At 47.6% G+C, this 21,029-nt stretch overlaps 1 protein-coding gene across 1 annotated transcript; it reads left to right on the forward strand.

The window, feature by feature from the left end:
- The first annotated feature begins 3,473 nt into the window (after positions 1–3,473).
- On the forward strand, positions 3,474–12,236 carry AQP8 (aquaporin 8). Its single transcript, XM_036826984.1, has 6 exons — positions 3,474–3,500; positions 3,640–3,893; positions 6,559–6,685; positions 8,756–8,970; positions 10,467–10,601; positions 12,162–12,236. Exons 1-6 carry the CDS (start codon positions 3,489–3,491, stop codon positions 12,208–12,210), a joined length of 792 nt encoding a protein of 263 aa, XP_036682879.1. The 5' UTR covers positions 3,474–3,488; the 3' UTR covers positions 12,211–12,236.
- Positions 12,237–21,029: the final 8,793 nt, after the last annotated feature.

The following is a 21,029-nucleotide window of genomic DNA, read 5'->3' on the forward strand; positions in this document are numbered from 1 at the left end:
CCTGTGTGGCTGCTATGGGAGTTGAGTTTGGCACTGACTGCCACAGAAGGTGCTAGAAAGTTTGAAGTCAGGGAAGGATGGGATTAGATTGACAGGCTGGGGAACAACAGCAACCACCATGTGGTGTGGCAGAAATTTCTGGGCGTTCACAAAATGCCTTTCTTTTTCCTTCTGGGCACACCACCGCTAGACTGTGTTTCCCAGACTCTTCTGTGGCCAGGTGAAGCCATGTGATTGAGTTCTAGTCAATCGAATATGGAAGGAAGTGGTATTTGCCATTTCTAGGCCTACCCCACAAACCACCCCCTGCACGGTCCTCCACATTCTCTTCCCCCACTGGCTGGCTGGTGCAGACGATCTGAGGACCTAGATGGTGGATCTCCAAGATGGAAGTAGCCTGGCTCCCTGAGTCACCATGTGATGAAGGGCCTGCTATGGACTGTTCTGTGAACAAGGAATCAATTTTTACTATGTTAAGCCATTGAAATGTTGGGGTTATTTGTTACGTGCCTACTCTAATGAGAACCATAATAAGAGCTACTAGTTATTGGGCACCTGCTCTGAATTGGGCACTGTACTAAGGGCATTGTCTCACTTAATCTATACACCAATTCTATGGGGATGGGTACCACCATTAGCCCACTTTTACAGGCAAGGAAACTGAGGCTGAGAGAGAAGCTAGGGGGCACAGGTGGAGAAGCTTGATCCCCAAACCTGGACCCAAGTGCCAAACTGTGCCCTGCTGGTTGCCAGTTTTAAAGGAATGGATTGAAATTGGGTGAGGCATCCGACATAGGGAACAGACTTGTGGTTGCCAAGGGGGTGGGTGGGGAAGGGATGGACTGGGAATTTGGGTTAATGGATGCAAAATATTTTATATAGAATGGATAAACAACTAGGTCCTACTGTTTAGCACAGGGAACTATATTCAATATCCTGTGATAAACCATAATGGAAAAGAATATGAAAAAGAATGTATATCTATGTATAACTGAATCACTTTGCTTTACAGCAGAAATTAACACAACATTGTAAATCAACTATACTTCAATTAAAGAAAAGAAAAGAAATTGGTTGAAGCAAGAAGACCAGATGAGGAGTTGTAGTAATACCAGCTGGGAGTTCCTACCTGTGAAGTGGGAAAATAATAGACTATTGTGAATATTAATTATTGAAGGAATGCATGTGTGGTGTCCAGTGCAGGGTCTGCCGTTGGCAGGTGTATAATGAATATTTAATTTTTTTTCAAGAGCCTAAGTAAGAACCAATGAAGGCTTGGGTGAAAACAGTAGAGAAATATTCCGGGAGCAGCACTTGGCAGGACTTGGGCCAAGAATGAGGGAGATGGGGGAGTTGAGGGTTGGACAACGATCTTATGTTGCAGGGACATAGGAGGAAGGGAGTAAGAAACATCTTGTATGATGTGCTGTGGGTGCAGAGGAGGGAGAGAGCAGGTCTCAAGATAACCAGCAAGAGAGCAGCCCCCAAACCTTCTGAGATGTGCAAATGTTCAATAGAGGCGCTGCGTTCCCGGGCCTCGAGCTGAAAAGAGCTCTCAGCAAACTGTCAAACCCTTGTCCAGATGCATCTACTTCTGTCCTGAAGCAGATGCTTTTCATCTACACGATCTTGAGCAGGTGCTTCAACTTCTTTGTGCCTCGTTTCTATCATCTGAAGATGGGGATAAGAAGTCATAGGACTTACAGGGTTGTTGTGAACCTGTGCAGAGTGCTTAGCACAGCGTTAGATACGTAATGGGTTATCAATAAATGGCGGAAATTTTCACTAAAATTCTCTTATCCCTGACATTACTTCTCTATCTCTACATGCAATGCTCAGATAATAGTTACATGAACATCGAACAGCATCTTTGTCTTGTTCACTGCTACATTTCCTGCCAGCTCTTAGGACAGTGGCTGGTTCACAGTAGGTATGTAAATATTTGTTGAATGTATGAGTAAGGAAACCCATCTCTCTTTCCTTCCCTTCCTCCCTTCTTTCCTTTCTTTCCATCCATCCACCCATCTGCCCATCCTTCCATCCATCTCTTCTTCCATCATCCATCCATTCATCCATCCATCCATCACCTTAGAAAGGCTTAACCCACAAGTTTTTTTTTTCAATTGTGAGTGTAGTGGCTTTACCCACAGGTTATTTTTTTTTCAATTCAGAATATGTGTAACACAATATTTACCATTTTAACCATTTAAGTGTATAGTTCAGTGATATTAAGTACATTCATATTGTTGTGCAACACCTCCAGAACTTCTTCGTCTTCCCCAACTGAAACTGGGTACCCATCACACAATAACTCCTCATTCTCCCCTCCTCCCAGATCAAGGCAACCACCATGCTACTTTCTGTCTCTATGCGTGTGACTACTCTAGGTACCTCATATAAGTGGAATTACACAGTATTTGTCCTTTTTTGACTTAGCCCACAATCACAAAAGCTGTGTGATCCTGGGAAACTTAACCTTCCCGAATTTCCACTTCCTCATCTGTAAAGTTGCTGTAATAATAGTACCTACCTCATGGGGTTGTTGTGAAGTTTAAATGAGATAATACATATAAGGTACTTAGACTAGCACCTGGCATGTAGAAAGTGCTCAGTAAATATTAGTTCACATAAATACATATTCTAAATCAGCAGGCACTGGTATTGTGCTTATGTGTCTGACTCTGTCATAAACACTTTATGATCTTAACTTATTTAAGCCACACAACCCGATGTCATTGGTACCACCACTATCATCCATGCTGCACGGGAGAAAAAATAAGGTGCAGAGAGGGTAAGCAACTGCTCAAGGTTACTCAGCTGGTTCACGGAGGAGCTGGGATTGAAATCCAGGCAGCCTGTTTCCAAAGTCCACGGGCTTTACCATTGCCTCTGCAATCTCCAGAGATGGTCATCCGTCTACACCCTCAGTCCTGGATCAGCCTATCAGCGTGAGTCTGTGGAGATGTCGGGGCCTCAGATACAAGGAGGTGTCCTTAGAAGTCCATGGAAAAATCACTGAAGATGAGTTTACCGTTACTTCCCATGTGTGGTCCTGATCTGGCGGGGCCCTCCTCGTGTTCACTCACACACGTGGGTCTCCTCTGGGCCCTGGTGGTGACCAAGGGAGCTGGGGATCAGGGCCCTCCATCTCCTGCTGGGGAAGACCTGGAGCCCTCCCCAGGTGACGCAGCGAAGCCAATGCCTTTTGCCTTTGTTGGCAGAAAGCTCAGCAATCCTTGACCACCCCCTGCCCTACCCAGTTAAGGTTAAAAACAGTGTTTCCTCTCCTGGGCCTCAGGGCCACCTCCCACTGGGCTTTATTGCTTTCTTGACACCCTCGGGAGCCTCTGTAGCCCTTTAAAAGGGGCAGAGCCTGTAGTGGGCTGGCAGCCCCGGTCCTGGAGATAAGAGTGTCCTGTCCGGGAGAGCAGGTGCGGGTTTTCCAGCCAGCGCAGGCCAGAGCCCCGTCCTGAGTCACCTCCGCCCTGATGTCTGCAGAGGTGAGTCCACTGCCGGCCTCTTCCTCTGCAGCCTGGCCATCCAAGCGGTTGCTGAGAATTAATTCAAGATTGGGGCACTGGGGGGCTTCTTTCTGGGCTCTCCTCCCATCCGTGTCCCCCTCCGTTTCCCCCCCTTCAGGCAGCTGCATCCATGTGTGACCTGGAGTTTGGTGGCGTCAAGGTGAAGGAGCCCAGCGAGGGGGGCAGGTGGCGTGGGTGCTGGTACGAGCGGTTTGTGCAGCCCTGCCTGGTTGAACTGCTGGGCTCTGCCCTGTTCATCTTCATCGGCTGCCTGTCGGTCATCGAGAACGGGACGGACGCTGGGCTGCTGCAGCCGGCACTGGCCCACGGGCTGGCCCTGGGCTTGGTCATCGCCACGCTGGGGAATATCAGGTGGGAACAGCTCTGAGCACTCCGCCTGGTGCAGGGAGCAGAGCTGTGGGCAGGGACCCCTGGGCACATGCCCAGGATCCCAAGAGCAGTGTTAGGTAAAATGTGGGTTGGGGGAGGGGTCAGGCTGCTTGGGTTTGAATCCTAGCTCTTCAGCCTATGAGCTCTGTGGCTTTGACTAAGTCACTCCGCAAACCCAAACTTCCCACCTATGAAATGAGAACAGTGGGAGTATTTTCTAAATCTTATTTCTCAAGCCAACACGTGAAGGAGAAAGACCGGGTAACTCGTCCAGGGTCCCGTGGCAGAGCCAGGAGGCAAACCCAAGCTGTCTGTCCTAAACCCAGCATCTCCTGAGGGAGGCACGAGAATGAAACGATGTGAAGAGCTTAGTCCATAGTAAGTGCTCAATCACTGTTGGTTGCTGTGTTATTGTTACCTTTAGGAGGGGGTTTTGCTCCAGCCTCGGGTAGGCAGAGTTATGCAGAAGAACCCGCCGGGGGGGGGGGGCAGGGAGGGCTGAAGGGTTCCTCTTGCATAGCCCTCCCCTGGACAGCTCCCAGGAGAACCAGCCACAGTGACACATGTCTTGGATGGAGTGTCCGTCAGGGGTGTCTAGAACCTGGTTGGTCTCTATTTAATCTCACACAGAAAACTGATCTGAGTAAGGAAATTGAAATACTGTTTCCTAGAAAAACAGAATGGAAAGAGAACTTTAACATTTCTCTTTAAATATCTAAGGGAAGCTGCAGGTGGGATGAAAAACACAGAGTCTTCTGTTCGAAGGATCCAGGGTTGAAGGCAACCTTTGTCACGCTTAGCTGGGTGACCAGGGCAAGTAGCTGAAGCTCTCTATGTTCGGTGGAATAAAAGGGGATGATAATAATAGCTGGTATTTATTGAGTACTAACTATATGCTAGTACTCTATATGAACCTGTATTAATTATCTTTGCAACAGCCTTTATGAGGTAGGGATCACTGAGGCACAGAGAGGTTATATAAGTTGCCCACGGCCATACAGCTCTTCGGTGGCAGAGCTAGGGTTTGAACCCAGGCCAGCTGGCAGGAGAGAACATCGCTTTGCGCTGCAGGAGACTGCCTATCTGAAATGCCAGCCTTTTATTCAGCCATCTGTTTTTTGTCAACAACTATTTATTCGGTACCTACCGTGTGCCCGGCACTGACTCTGAGGTTATTGAAGCGCCCGACACAGCACCTAGCACCAGGGCAGGTGTTCAGTAAGTATTTGTTGAGCAAACAATGGATGAGTAAACTAAGAAGGTGTCTTGATTGTTTTACTGTTTTACTGTTAACGAGTGTGAAGTGTCCCAGCCCTCTCCTGGTCGAGCCACACTCTGAGTGACAGTTTCTCTCCCCGTTTGGGCTGGGTGACCTGGTGGCGAGGCTGATGGCCGAGAGGGTTCTAAGTCTCCCTCCTGCAGGAGGCCGCCCCACCCCCTCCTTCACCTCTCTGCTTTGGCAGAGCCCAGGCTAAGCTTGGTCATGGGCCTGAATTGAGGCCAAGTAAGCCTGGCTGCCCGTCTCCCCACTGGTCAAGTCTGAGATCAGCTGGTGCTCCCTGATCCTGCAGGAAGCTCACCCAAGGGCCTGTGCACAGAGCTGCACCAGACAAGTTGGGGCAGCTGGTCCTGAAATGTCAGCATGTTGGACAAAGTCCCTGTGTCCAGAGCCAGGGTCCTCTGTCCAGTCTCAGCTCAGTGCCCTGTGTCCATTGGGTGGGCAGGCCCATTGGTGGGCTGTAAACATCTGGGTTGACATGAGGGGGCCTTGGGGTCACTGTCCCTCTTATTGGGTGTGTCCATCCCAGGCACCAGGGGGATTGGTGAGCCAACCTCTCAGGATAGTTCCTTCATCTGAGTGGGACTGGATAGGATGCCAATGGGGGTAGCAGGGCACTGGGTGGGGGGGCCTCTAGACTCTGGGGCTTGGACTGGTTGAGCATCTTGGTGAAAAGGAAGGCTCTTGACCCATGACCTCTGGAAGGACCAGTCAACTTGAACCAGCCCTTTGACCTAGGTTCGACTTTGTCTAATCCCCTTCACATCCCAAACTCCAGATCCCAATCCCCAACTGAATCATGAACCTCTGACCTCGATCCTGATTCCCAATGCCATTTCCAGAAACCTCTAATCTCAATTTTACAGGCAACACTAGTCACACTTTCAGACCAAAAATAGGAATTTTACTGGTTGAGTTCCACCAATAAAAAATTCTATTGGTTGAGTTCAACCAATCAGGAGCTGTTGTTCAGGGCCTGGTTACTTCTAAGGGGAGGCCAGGATACCTGTCTTGGGCTGTGAGTTTGAAGCCTGGGGTCTCATTCTGACCTGTGGCCACGGCTCTGAAGGGCTGGACGCAGCTCTTAAGGGGTCTGGAAGGAGCTGAGGGACAGTTTCCCACCGTATTCTTGTCTGGGCCACCCTGGGGTCTGGGTGTAGGACAGGAATGGTGCTGCCCTCCCCTCCCAGGCTCTCCCCCACCACTCGGCACCTCAGGGAGAGTGGGCGTAATTTGGTGCCTGTTTTCTACCTGGGCTGCCCTTGACGGACTCCGGCCCCGCAAGGCCATCTGGGGAGGTGGTGGGGCTGCTGGGGCCCAGCGCCTGGGCCTTGGCCTCACGACTCCTTCTGCTTTTGTGGGTGACAGTGGTGGACACTTCAACCCTGCGGTGTCCCTGGCAGCTGTGCTGGTCAGAGGCCTCCACCTGACGATGCTCCTCCCCTACTGGATCTCCCAGCTGTGTGGGGGGCTGATCGGGGCCGCCTTGGCCAAGGTGGGTGGTCCCCCAGGGGCTGGGCTGGGGGCTTTTGCTCTGACGGGGCTGCTGGGGTGGGTGAGGGGCAGGGAGTGGGGACTGTCCAATTCTTTTTTAAAAAATTGATTGATTGATTGATTGGCTGCGTTGTGTCTTCATTGTTGTGCTTGGCCTTTCTCTAGTTGTGGGGTGAGCAGGGGCTACTCTTTGTTGCGGTGCGCGGGCTTCTCGTTGTGGTGGCTTCTCTTGTTGAGGAGCACGGGCTCTAGGTGCGTGGGCTTCAGTAGTTGCGGCACGCGGGCTCAGTAGTTGTGGCTCACGGGCTCTAGAGCGCAGGCTCAGTAGTTGTGGTGCACGGGCTTAGTTACTCCGCAGCATGTGGGATCTTCCCGGACCAGGGCTCGAACCCGTGTCCCCTGCATTGGCAGGCGGATTCTTAACCACTGCGCCACCACGGAAGTCCTGTCCAGTTCTATTCCTGTTGCCTCCAGTGGGATTGGGTGGACCCTTTCTACCTCGGAGGGGACACTCAAAGGGCCTTTGGTTTCCTCCAAACCCACCCTGTTCTGTCCGTGTCTGGACACAGCCCTCCCTAGACAGACCAGGAAGCAGAATTCAGGACTCAAGGTTTCTGTTCCTGAGTCCATTTCTGGATTTAGACAATTCTATTTTTTTATTCATTCATTCATTCACTTCATTCATGCTACAAACATCTCACTAAGCACCGTCTGAGGGTACGGGATATACAGGGTTATTCTCCTTGAGAAACTCCTGAACTAACTTCTCTGTGTGTTCTCCAGTTTGCCTGCCTTTAAACTGAGTTACTCTACCTTTAATGGGAGTTAATGCTCAAATTACTGGAATCCTCCCATTCCGGTAGGAAGGCTAGCTCTTCCTCTCAGCCACAGAATTTCTATAGCTCTACACGTAACTCCATGCAAGGACTTCCTTCCTCCCTCTTTGCCTGCCTGACTTCCTTTTTCCTTCTTTCCTTCTCTCTCTTTCCTTCCTGCTGTTCTGAAGTCTCAACCAGGGGCCCTTCAAGTTGGAAGCCTTGCTTGGCTTGTGTTGGGGGTGGGATTGGAGGGAGTGGGGAGGTGGGAAGGGGTGAAGGGGGCACCCTGTTAGCTTGCCTGGGGTTTGGTCTGTGGCTCTAAGCGCTGCCCATTGCAGACTTTGGTCTCGAATCCCATTTTGCTGTCGTCCCTGCCCTGGTCTTCCTGTGCCCCCATTTGAGACCCTGCTCCCCTGTCTGTTTAGAACGGGGCCCGGACCTTGCTGCTCTGATTCCCAATGGAAAGCAGTGCTGGGACTCTCCCTCAGGCCTGGTCACTTGCAAACTTGTCCAACATGATGGAGACCAGTGTGGGGCAGCAGTGGTCATTCACTGGGTGCCCTCCCGCCTCCCCGAGCACTTGGTAGAATCCTCTCATTTAATCTCCAACTTGACTAGAAGCCTGCCTCAGTCCTTAAAGAGCACTGCCCACCTGGGCCCGGGGCTATTACCATGACCACGCCTACTTTACAGAGGCGGAAGCAGAGGCACAGAGAAGGCAATAATTTGCCCAAGTTCAAATGAGCTGGGGAGCAGCTGAGCCTGGATTTGAGTCCCGGGTCCAGAAGCTTGTCTGCACTGCAGTCTTCCCTCCCCAGGTGTCGTGATGACCCCAAGGCCGATTTCCTGGGAAGCCAGTGGAGCTTAAGCTTCAGGGCTCTTCTCATCCCTTTGAAGGGACCTTTTAGGGGGCTGGTAATGTGTTTACCTGGATATATGTGTTTGTAAAAATAAGGTATTTTAGTATTCTTTCTCAAAGAGGGTCATATAAGTTACATACCCTTCAGGCCTGCAATACCTGGAGCCACCGCTGGGTTATCCCCATTTACAGAAGAGCAAAATGAGGCTTAGGGAAGTCCAATAGCTCAGGCAAAGCCGCACAATGGGAACTGGTGGAGCGGGGATGTGGGTCCACATATGTCTGGCTGCACATTGGACAGGACCCTTCCCTGGCTCGAAAGGATGGGGCCCCTCCCGTCAGGTCCCAGCTGTCTCTCCACCCCCACCATGAGGCTGAGCGCTGCTCTCTGCAGACGGTGAGTTCCGAGGAGAGGTTCTGGAACGCGTCTGGGGCAGCCTTCGTGACAGTCCAGGAGCCCAGGCAGGTGATGGGGGCCGTGGTGGCAGAGATCATCCTGACGACACTGCTGGCACTGGCTGTATGCATGGGCGCCATAAACGAGAAGACGCAGGGTCCTCTGGCCCCTTTCTCCATCGGCTTCTCTGTCACCGTGGACATCCTAGCAGGGTGAGTGCCCCTTGGCTGTGGGACCACAGTGCTCAGCCCTGGGCCAAGGCTCGCCCCTGGAGGAGGGCAGGTCTGCTGAGCTTACCTGAGGGTTGCCAAAAGAAGCCACACAGTAATGTAAACGGGGGAAGTGGGTTGGCAGGAGGCAGACAACAGGGAATGGTGGGGACTGTGGCATCTAAGGAGGCCACCACCATGCACCTCTGATAAGTTATCGCTGTGTGGGAATATGGGCTTGGGGTGACCCTTCTAATTTCGTTCCAGGGAAGTCAGAAGACTGGATTTTTATGTGAATTTTCTACTTTTTGTAGTATCAATAAACCATTTCTGTGGGCTGTGTTTATCCTGCCAGCAGGCAGCCAGGTTTTAGCCTCAGACTTACAAAGAGATTCCACACCCTTTGTCTCGTTTATCTAGAGCCTCTCAGTAGGCTTGGGAAGGGATTAAGGAGACAAAGGATTATTTCTTCCCTTTTATATATGAGGAAACTGGGGCTCAGAGAGGACACAAGTGACTTATTTAAGGTCATTGGGAAGTGGCAAATTAAATGAGAGATCTGGGACAAGGGCCCCCGCTAAATATAGGGGATGAGGGAGCTCCTTCCTACAGGCCAACTCCTTCCTTTCCTCTTGGACACAGGACCAAGTGTAGCCTTTCTCTGCTCTGCCTCCAGCCCTAAGTCATCCTTTGGGAGGTGGAGTTTGGGGAGGCTGGGGAAATGCATGTGCAGAGCTGTGGCAGTGCTTTGATGCCTCCTAGTGGCTTTTGGTTCACTTATAAGCCTACTGACTCATCCAGTTGGCTTTGGCTCCTGGACACAGGTGGGGTCTGTGAGGGGTGAGGCCTGAGTGAGGACCCCAGCTTGAGCGAATGGGGCAAGGGTACAGACACCGGGACTAGAGAGGTGCTCTTGGGGAACAGTCCCTCTTTGGGAGATGCTGGGTCCCTAGCTTGTGGTGCAACAAAGGCCTCAACCAGGTCAGCTAGATTAGAGTTAACACTTGCACATGAATTATATGAGAAACATGGGCTCTATATGCGTTTCCTCATTCGCTCCTGACAACAACCTATGAGATATGTACTTTCATCTCAGCTGAAACACAGAGAGGTTAAACAAAGGTCACAGCTAGAAATAGCTGGGCTGGGATTTGAATCTAGATCTGCTTGACCCCAAAGTTCATATAGCTGAAAACTGCTTACTTTGCCTTATCAACTCTGGAGAAGGAGTAGATCCATCTTCCTTCCTGCCATCACTGAACAGGCACTACTTGCTGCCCATTCTTCTAGAAGGGTGTGTGGGGAGTGGCAGACTGGAGGGAGGACTCCGGGGAGGGGTCAAGCCTTTCACTTTGGAACCTCCCAGACCGCCATGATATGGTAGCTTAGAGGGGGTTTCTGGGTAGCGTGTGACTTAAGCCTACGTGGGGAAATGAACGTGGGTGAGTCGGGGCTCCTTGGCTGAGATTCTGCCGACCACTGTGGCTGGGTGTCTGCAGGGGAGCTGTGTCTGGAGCCTGCATGAATCCTGCCCGCGCCTTTGGACCGGCTGTGGTGGCCAACCACTGGGACTTCCACTGGATCTACTGGCTGGGCCCGCTGCTGGCCAGCCTGCTTGTCGGAGTGCTCATCAGGTAGGAGTGTGACACAGGGTCGTGGCCCATCTGGTGGGCGTGGTGACAGTTGCTAGAACATCCAGGTCTAGAGGGCTAGGGTCTCGCTTGGGTTTGGAGAAGAGAAGAGGAAGCCTTCTTCAGAGGCAAAGATTATGGCTCTGGGACCTTTGGTGGCAAGTGACAGAAATCCATCCTAACACAGCTTTCATCATAAAGGGGAACTCATTGGCTCACATAGTTGAAAAGTTTACAAGTGGCCCTGGCTTTGGTGGGATCTCAGACAGTGTCTTCAGGACTTGGTCTTTTTTTTTTTTTAATTAATTAATTAATTAATTTACATTTATTTTTGACTGTGTTGGGTCTTCGTTTCTGTGTGAGGGCTTTCTCCAGTTGCAGCGAGCGGGGTCCACTCTTCATTGCGGTGCGCGGGCCTCTCACCGTTGCGGCCTCTCCCGTTGCGGAGCACAGGCTCCAGACGCGCAGGCTCAGTAGTTGTGGCTCACGGGCTTAGTCGCTCCGCGGCATGTGGGATCTTCCCAGACCAGGGCACGAACCCGTGTCCCCTGCATTGGCAGGCAGATTCTTAACCACTGCGCCACCAGGAAAGCCCAGGGCTTGGTCTTTTTAGGCTCTGCTGTCCTCTGGGTAGATTTCATGCTTAGATAGGCTCTCCAGTAGAGGCAAAGATGCCCACCAGGCACTCCAGACTTACATCCTAGCAACTTAATAGCTGGAAACAGAGGAAACAGAACAACAGCTCTTACAAAGGTCCTGGCTCTGCTGTTCTCTGAGTTGGACTGGTCCAGCTTGGGCCATGTCTACCTCTGAATCGATCTCTGTAGCCATGGGGCCAGGCACTCTTATTGGCTATGTCTGGAGCATGAATCTTATCCTGGAGTTGGGGTGAGGTCAGCCTCATCTGAACAAGTGTATGGACTGAAAGTAGGGGAGGAGTAGCTCCCTACAGGGGTGTTGTACAACTCAAGGAACCCTATCCACATAGAACAAACACCATGTTAGTGGTGTCCCCAAGAGCATGCATGTCATGAGATGCCAATCACATAAGATACAACGTGAGCAGTGCTCCCTGGAGCTGGGCAATGGGTAATAAGGTTGATAGTGTTACCAGAAGGATAATAGCTGCTCGACTGCTTCTCCTCCAGCTCTCTTCTTGTGAACCTCAAGGATACAGAGTGTCCTTCCTTTCTGCTGCAGGTTGTGCAGGGATACAAGTAGGTACAGTGCCCGCTGTCTGGACGAGGACAGGCACTGGGCTGAGCTGATCTAGGCTGCTTGCATCGCTGCCTGTCTGCAGTCCTGGCTTGGCCTGTGGATTAGTGAAAAGCATCACAAATAATTCTCTGATGCTTTCAGAATGGTAGAGATGGGGATCTTCAGGAAAAAGGTTAGAGACCCAACAGGAAAGAGTTTCTCCCTCTCCCCAAGGAGATCTGGCTATTGAGGCTGGAGAGGCTCAGGAAGGCATCTCTCTGGAGAATTCTGGGGCTGGAGACATTTGATGGAGGGTTGGGTCTCTCCCGGAGACGCAGAGACTTCACTGGGCCACCTTTTTTGTAGATTCTTCACTGGAGATGGGAAAACCCGCCTAATACTAAAGGGGCGGTGAAGCTGAGATGGTGGAATTCCTGCCGCCTTAGGGGCCCTCAGTGGACCTGTCCTGGACTGCAGACCAGACAGCTCTGCATTTCCTGCCGGGGCAGAGCTCTGAGAAGTGACTGATACGCTTCCCCTGACTTGGGTCTGGCTTTTCAGATGTGCTCGTTCCTTCGAATTCTTTTGTGCTCATCAGAGACCTCAGCCTGGGGAATGTGTTGCCAGCAATGCCCAGAGACAGATAGAAACAAGCACAACAGAAGAGCTTTCTTGACAGGGAAGGTCCCGGGAGCAGAAGAATGGGTGGAAGAGGTGGCTGTTTGTGTATCTCCACTCATTTCCCTCATCCCCTTTCTCCTTCTCGTGTTCCCCGATTCCTCTGTTAGAGAAGGGCCTTCTTTGGTCTGTTTCCTTGCGGCCTGTGCTGTCAATCTAGCTTTGCAATAAATAGTCCAATGTTTCCTTCCGTGTGCCCACTGGCTGGCCTTTCCTTTCAGAAATGGACACCACTGGGGGGGAAGCAAAAGTCTGGGCTGAGCTTTAGCTGTCCAGAGTCTAATTAGCTCGAGCCCAGCTTAGAGGCCAGGGCCAAGGCAGGTACTTAGAGTGCAGACCAACCCAAAGCCCGTCTCCCACTCAGCCAGAGCCAAGGGAGCTCTGTCTGGAGCTGAGTCCATTCTGAAGTCCAGTTTGGACTCTGGTCAGAATCAGTTCCAGATCACAGACCTCAAGACCCTGCTGAAAAACCCAATGCAGACTCCTGGGCATGGTTTAGTGCCCAAAGCTATCCAGGACATGGACTGACCCACTCATGGCACTCCAGCTGGGGATGCAGGTGGGTATGGGGGTGGACCAGAGCTGCAAGGATTTCCCAGGGAAATATATAACGTGGCATCATACAGGTCTGGAGAGATAGAGGCATTTAGATGGAAGACATGAGTACAGTGAATAACTAAGGATACAAAAGAATAAAAAGATACGTTCCGAAGTTCACACCTTAAAAGTAGAGTGTGTATCTTCTCTACAAGAATCTATGGGTAATTTATGGAAGGTTATCATTCTAACACCGCAAAGGGGTGCTAGGGAAAAATTCTCAGCAACGAACAAAAACTTCACCCACTTCTGCCAGACAAGCAAAATACTCACCTGAGTAAAAAGGAAGAAAATGCTCACTGGAGGATATTACCAATACAATGAGAGATTGCCTGTTGAGAAAATGGACACTACCAAATATCCAAGACATTTTGGAGAAAAAGAGAATAATAAATTTCAATAACAAGAAACCTAAGGAGAAGAGCTACTCAGACAACCTGTGTTCAATGATGTGAAGGTAATTGTAAAAATAGCTACTGATACTAATTGAGCACTTTCTACATGCCAGGATCTGCTTTGTGTTCGAAACATGTGGTAATTTATTTCATTTTCACAACTGTACAGGTACATATTATTGTTATTATTTTTCATGTTACATATGAGGAAAGTGAGGCACAGAGAAGTCAAATTACTTACTCAAGGTCACTCAGGAAGTGGCAGAGCTGAGATTCAAATCCCAGTGGTCTGGCTCCAGAGTCTGGGCTCTTATACTGTTCATGTAATCTTAAGACATACAGCTGCACTTAAAGACAAATAGTGAACATTAACTCATGGGGTTAAGAACAAACAGAATTGTTAACAGGGGAACTATGCAATAATAGGAAGAGCCATTAGGGTTAGTCAGGAAAGGATGAGTCTTTGCTGGAAGAACATCTAGTAAAAACTTGTAATTTATCCAGTAGATCAAATGAATAGGCTGAGATAGGAAAGGATGGTAAATGATGTGCTCAAAGAACCCAAGTGAAGAGAGGAAAGGCAAAGAACTCAATGAAGGCAAATTCAAGACCCAACGTATGCACTGATGGACCTGCTTCAGTTAAGAACTAGGACTCTGGAGTCGGCTGAACCTGGGTTCAGATCCCAGCTTCACCACACTTACTAGCTGTGTGACCCCGCGTGGGCAATTTATTTATTTATTTATTTGCATACAATGACTCCTCCCATTTTATTTATTTATTTATTTATTTATTTATTTATTTATTTATTTATTTATTTATTTATTTATTTATTTATTTATGGCTGTGTTGGGTCTTCGTTTCTGTGCGAGGGCTTTCTCTAGTTGTGGCAAGCGGGAGCCACTTTTCATCACGGTGTGCAGGCCTCTCACTATCGCGGCCTCTCTTGTTGCGGAGCACAGGCTCCAGACGCGCAGGCTCAGTAATTGTGGCTCACGGGCCCAGTTGCTCCGTGGCATGTGGTATCTTCCCAGACCAGGGCTCGAACCCGTGTCCCCTGCATTGGCAGGCAGATTCTCAACCACTGCGCCACCAGGGAAGCCCTGGGCAATTTATTTAAGCTCTCTGAGCTTCCGTTTCCTCAGCAACAGGCATATTGTGTGGGTCCAATGAGTTAATGCAATGGGAAGGACTTAACATGGCACCTAGCATACAGTAAATGTTCAGTAAAAGTTTGAAATCAGAAGCAACACATTAGAAAACTCACAAAGAGTGAAAAACATTAAAAGTTACTACATCCTTTGGTGAAATAAATAATGAAATCAACCTTTGGTAAATCTAGTAAATAACAAAATAGTTACATATATATATATACATGTATGTATACACACCCATACACACACATGCATACACGTGTGCAGCTAACATTTATTGAGTGTTTATTATGTGCTTGGCACTGTGCAGAATGCTTTCCGTGCATATTTCATATAGTCCTCACAAAACAATCCCATGAGGTAGTGTAGTGGGTTGAATAGTGTCCCCCCTTAAATTCATGTCCACTTGGAACCTCAGAATGTGACCTTATTTGGAAACAAGGGCTTTGCAGACCCAAGTAAGGTAAGGGTCAAGATGAGACCATACTGGATTAGAGTGGGCCCTAAATCCAATGAAAGTGTCCTTATAAGAGACAGAGAAGGACACAGAGAAGGTGGCCATATGGAAGGACCGAGGCAGAATTATGGTATCACATGATAGTACCAGGAGTCACCAAGAGCTAGAAGAAGCAAGGAAGGGTTCTCTCCGCAGCCTTTGGAGGGAGTGTGGACTGCTGACGCCCTGATTTCAGACTTTTGGCCCCCAGAATGGTGAGAGAATAAATACCTGTTTTTTTAAGTCACCGAGGTTGTGGTCATTTCTAGGGGCAGCCTCAGGAAATGAATACAGGTAGCCACTCTTACTCTTACCATTTTCCAAAGGAGCAAATGGAGATCCCAAGAGATGACATTACCCAGAGTCACATAGTTAGTACATTGGTGGAGCCAAAATTTAAGATAAGGTACGTTTGACTGCAGGGTTCATGATCTTTGTCATCACAGGTTACTATTGCTGAATAAGGGACAGTATGTCGCCTGACTACTTGCCCCTTAGTCCCCCATGAAGAGGGGGACAGAAGGACATGTATGATGACTCTTCTCACCCCTAACTTGCAGTTGGATTTCAATTCCTGCTCTTCATGTCAATTTCTAGACCACAAGCTCTCAAGAGGAAGATCGATGTTAATTCCTCTTTGTGATTCCACATTATTTGGCTCACTGCTGTAGAGAAGGGACTGAGTACTTGTTGACTGAAAGAATGGCGTAGGCTGATCCTAATGACTCTGAAATTCATTCTGACCCTACAGAGTAGAATCCAAAATTGACCCAGATCACCTAAGTTTACCTCCACCCCACCTCCTGTCTTCTCAGGAACAATGAGGTCACAGAATTTTAGGATGTTAGAGCTGGAAACTCTATGACAGTAGTAAAATGCAGTTGCTACGAGTTTGGATTCTGAGAAAGATCCAAGTTTAAATCTCAGAACATTGGCTTTTTTGCTGTATAAGTTTGAAGTTATTTAACTTCTCTCAGCCTCAGTTTCCTTAAAATGGGAAACCTGCCTCAATGTTTGTGAGGATAAGTGTTTGTAAAGCATTAGCACAATGCCTCATACCTAGTAAGTGGACAATGTGATAGCTCTTATATTTATTATTGTCTAATCAAATTTTTTTTTTCCCCTGCACTGTGTGGCACGCAAGATCTTGGTTCAAACCCGTGCCCCCTGCAGTGGAAGCGCGGAGTGTTAACCACTGGACCGCCAGGGAAGTCCCTCTAATCAAAGGTTTTGAAATGTGCAGGTATCAGAATCATGGCAAGGGGGTGGAGCTCTGGCAAGAAGATTCTAAACGGACTTTGCACGCATGTGTTTTCTCAATCAACTATCTTCATATAAGGATCTTTGGGCCTCTTGAGGGGAAAATGTTGGGAAGCACTCATGCTGTCCAATCCCAAAACCCAGAGAGGCGAGCTAAATAATTTGACTATAATCACACAGTGATCTAGTGGCAGAGCTCAATTAGAGTCCAGGATTTTGGACACACTCTCTAGTGTTTTTTTCTACTGCAGCAGGCATGTGCTGCTTTAGACCCTTGGAGCACAAGTACTGATTCATTTCCTTTTGCGAGAATTGGCTTGAGTCCTCACATTCTGTGTTGTTGAGAAGCCTAGTATTATGTTCTCACATCTTCCCTCACCAGACTGTCCAAGAACTCTGAGAGTTTAAGCAATCCAAAGGGGAAGTATGCCAATATTCTACCTTCATGTCCTAACTTTTAATTTTATTTTTATTTTTAAAATATTTATTTATTTATTTATTTGGCTGTGCCAGGTCTTAGTTGCGGCATGGGGATCTAGTTCCCTGACCAGGGATCGAACCCAGGCCCCCTGCATTGGGAGCATGGAATCTTAACCACTGGACCACCAGGGAAATCGCTTTATTTTACTTTTAATATTAAAAAATTTTTTTATTGAAGGATAGTTGATTTACAGTGTTGTGTTAGTTTCAGGTGTACAGCAAAGTGATTCAGTTTTATATATATATACACTTTTTCAGATTCTTTTCCGCTTTAGGTTATTAAAAGATATTGAATACAGTTCTCTGAGCTATACAGTAGGTCCTTGTTGTTTACCTATTTTATCTATACTAGTGTACATCTGTTAATCCCAACCTCCTAATTTATCCCTCCCCACACCCTTTCCCCTTTGGTAACCATAAATTTGTTTTCTGTGTCTGTGAGTCTATTTCTTCTTTTGTAAATAAGTTCATTTGTATCATTTTTTTAAGATTCCACATATAAGTGATATATTTGTCTTTGTCTAACTTACTTCACTTCGTATGATAATCTCTAGGTCCATCCATGTGCTGCAAACGGCATTATTTCATTCATTTTTATGGCTGAGTAATATTCCATTGTATAAATATACCACATCTCCTTTATCCATTCATCTGCCCATGGTCTTCCTGCTCTAGCTTTTTACTTCGTGCCCGCTGCAGCTACCATTTTATAGCTGAGTCAGTCACACTTGTCTCGGCCAGGGTGGTTTCTAGAAAGAGGGGTTGTTTACTGACAATTCCACAACTTCCACACCAAGCACACCTGTGTGCTCCACGGGCTCCATGCTCATGTATCCAAGCAACTCTTAAGGCCGGGCCTTTCGGGTCTTGCCCCCCATCCCCTCTATCCCCACACTGCCATTTTCCTCCAGAGCCCTACCACCTCAAAGTGGGTTCAGGCATTCGCCTGTCTTGGGACCCAAAACCATTGCTTCCCCTCCATGGTGAGTCCCTGGACCCACCATGGAGTCTGGAGGTTGTGACTAGCTTTGTTCCTTTTGGTGTTTGAAACACAAAGCATTCATTCTCCTCCCTTAAAATCTAATTGCCTTAACTGGTTTATAGGAATTGAAAATTTGTAGCCTTAGAGATTTTTTTCCCCTTAGAGATTTAAAGTCTCTCATCTAACTCCCAGACATGGGTCAGTTCACAGACTTAAATCTCTATAAAGGAATGGAAGATCAGGTAGTCTTGTGGAAGGATTCTGATGTAACAATGCACATGAATATTCTGAGCCTTTTTTTTTCTTTTTAATATTTATTTATTTAGTTTTTGGCTGCATTCAGTCTTAGTTGTGGCACACAAGATCTTTCATTGCGGTGCGTGGGCTTCTCTCTAGTTGTGGCACGTGGGCTCAGTAGCCCTGTGGCACGTGGGATCTTGGTTCCCTGACCAGGGATCGAACCGGCATCCCCTGCATTGCAAGACGGATTCTTAACCACTGGACCACCAGGGAAGTCCCTATTCTGAGCCTTTGTCTTTGTTTCCTCTAAAAAGGTTGTGGCCATTTACTCAAGGAAAATATGGAAGATGTAGAGGGACTCTCAGATACTGACCCTGAGCAGTTGTAATTCTTGAGAACCTTGGGCGCTATTGCAGTTGGCTGCTTATAAAGTCCAGGTGAGAGATACACTTTGTCTGGAATCTACCTCAGGTCTAGGTGAACTGGCTCTAAATCCATCCTATGGTTCTTCTTACAGTTTCTAAGAGTATAGTTGGAAATACATCCTCGGCAAGTGACAAAATCTCTACACTGACTCTATGACCCATGGAGTTGGAGTTGTTATGGGAAGAAGGGCTAGGTGGAAGCCACTGGGACTCTTTAAATCAAATAGTAAACCAAAGGCACCACCGTACCTGGGGAAATCATGTCAAGACTTGTTCCAGCAGCAGAGGCTGTGGCTGAGTGCCCCTCCAAGAACACGCAGTGCGTGCCTCCAAGACTAACTCCACTCTAGAATTAGAGCCGAACATTTTCTGGGACAATGGCAGTGACAACTATCAGAGGACTGCAGCACAGGAAGAGCTGTGGACTCCCAAGAGATCCCTGCTAGCTGCGGGGAGAACAGTGGGCTGGAAAGAAACTGAAATTCTCTTGAGCTATGAGGATCAGCTTTTATTATCCCTTGGATAAGTTCTCTTTTTCCTTAACAGAAGACAGCCTTCAAATTATGGCAAAAACCAATGGGAGTCATTTATTTTAGACATTTATTTCACATACAAGTTTTCAAGAAGACATCTAAGTGAACATTAATACAAAACAATGAGTAGACATACATTTATACTTGAATGCATTCAGAGGTAAAGGCTTATCACTACACAAGTCACTCAGACGCTCCTTGCATTGGGGGCTTCCCCAGCTCCCTCAGAGTTGAATCGTGTCTGTCACTGGGCACCAGAGCTCACAAAATAGGCTTTCTCCACTGCAGCTACCTGCCACTGCCTATCGAGGTGACTCAGGGGCTGCCTGCGGTTGAACATGAGCGATTTGTCCTTTCTCCTCACCGAGGAAGCTCCCGGACTGCTCACAGCATCCTCTTGCTAAAGTATGGGGTGGACTCAGTGTGGTCCGAAATGCTGCCTGTGGTGGCGAGCCAGGGCAGTGGCCTGGTCTTATAATCTCTTCCTCTCTACATGATGCCCCGTAGCCTCACAAAACATCAGAGCCGGAGCGGTCTTGGCAATCATGCTCAACTTCTTTTCAGATAAGGATATCAGGCCCAGAGAGACGCTGATTTGTCCAGCAACACTCAAAGTGGTAGTGACAAGAATGAAACTTGTCTTTTGGCTTCTGGTCTAAGGCTCATTCTACGTGCAGGCTGCCCTGAACTGTTTAAGCATATTGTGAAGTTTTCCTCTAAAAAACTAAGGTTTCCTTCCAGATGAATAAACTAGGTTGTATGTGCATAATAAAAATGCCTGTAAGAATCACGGCATTTGTGGAAGTAACAAAATAAGCCTACGAAGGGATACAACCAGGTTCCAAAGTGCCTTGGGTAAGAGGTCAGAGAATAAAATGCCTACTTGTTTGCACCACTTTAAAAAAATAGGATTTGGGGTAATTTTTAAAGAAAAAATACAGTATTAGATAAATATAGGTTTAAGTAGTTGGTTGAGGTGAGTTGTAAGTTCTGTTTTTGTTAAGTTTCTTTGTTCCAGCAGCCAGAAGAAAGAAAAGCAGTAAGTTGTAAAAAAAAAAAAAAAAAAAAAAATCAGTGTTTGTAAGGTAGATTTTTTTTTTTTTGCTTTAGGATCAGAGCTTTCTCTGGTACTGAGACCTAGGAAGAAACCTTCTCCTACGGATCTTCATAAAGGCAATTTATGTGAAATGAGACACAGTAATCAGAGTATGACTGTTCATTTCGACTTTCATGCTCCACCTTAGAAAAGATAAAACACAAACTGCCTTGGTCTAAGATGGTGGGTAGAACTTTCTATTTCTTCAGAAGCAAAGTCCAGTAAGCTAATTTAATACAAGTTCAAATAGTCCACTTACAACTGGGAAAAGGTAAGGGAACCCAAATTTCACCTTAGCTTGATCCCAGACATATGACAGACAGAATCAGTTTATTCCACTGGAGAAGGAATGGTTCTTGAGCCTTTCCTGCCACTGGGGAAACTGAAGCGACAGAGGTAGAGAATATGATTTTAGGCAATTAGAAAAACTCTTTTTGCAAGTGAAGGTGATTTTTTCATTAAGAAACTAATTATGTTCCGTAATTGACATGAACATAATTGACATTACCTTTTGCTGTAATACTTCTTCCATCATATTGCAAGTTCCTTGAGCACAGACACCATGCCTTTTTTCATTTCATATCCCTCACTGTGCCTAGAACATAGCCTTACACATAACAGTGCTTAATAAATATTTATGAGTAAATCATCTACTTTCCTGAATCATGCTTCGATATAATGATCAATCCTGCGTACCTATTACTAAGTGGTGATTTCTATTAATGTGCATCGTCTTTAGAGTTAGAATTCCAGAACATCGACACAATACAAGCACACGCCCACTGGCACCACACACACCTCACTGTGCTGGGCACACTACCAACATGAAACTGCACTTACCATTAGAAGTCTATAATTCAGACGGCACAAAGGAAATCAACCTACAGAGATGTGAACA

Source organism: Balaenoptera musculus, chromosome 15 (genome assembly GCF_009873245.2).
Source record: "Balaenoptera musculus isolate JJ_BM4_2016_0621 chromosome 15, mBalMus1.pri.v3, whole genome shotgun sequence".
Classification (NCBI taxonomy): domain Eukaryota; kingdom Metazoa; phylum Chordata; class Mammalia; order Artiodactyla; family Balaenopteridae; genus Balaenoptera; species Balaenoptera musculus.

Excerpts from the sequence above, each read along its gene's own strand:
- AQP8 (XM_036826984.1), top strand. Across the intron at positions 8,971-10,466 it reads ACCGTGGACATCCTAGCAGG|GGGAGCTGTGTCTGGAGCCT; the intron begins GTGAGTGCCCCT and ends GGGTGTCTGCAG. Across the intron at positions 10,602-12,161 it reads CTTGTCGGAGTGCTCATCAG|ATTCTTCACTGGAGATGGGA; the intron begins GTAGGAGTGTGA and ends CCTTTTTTGTAG.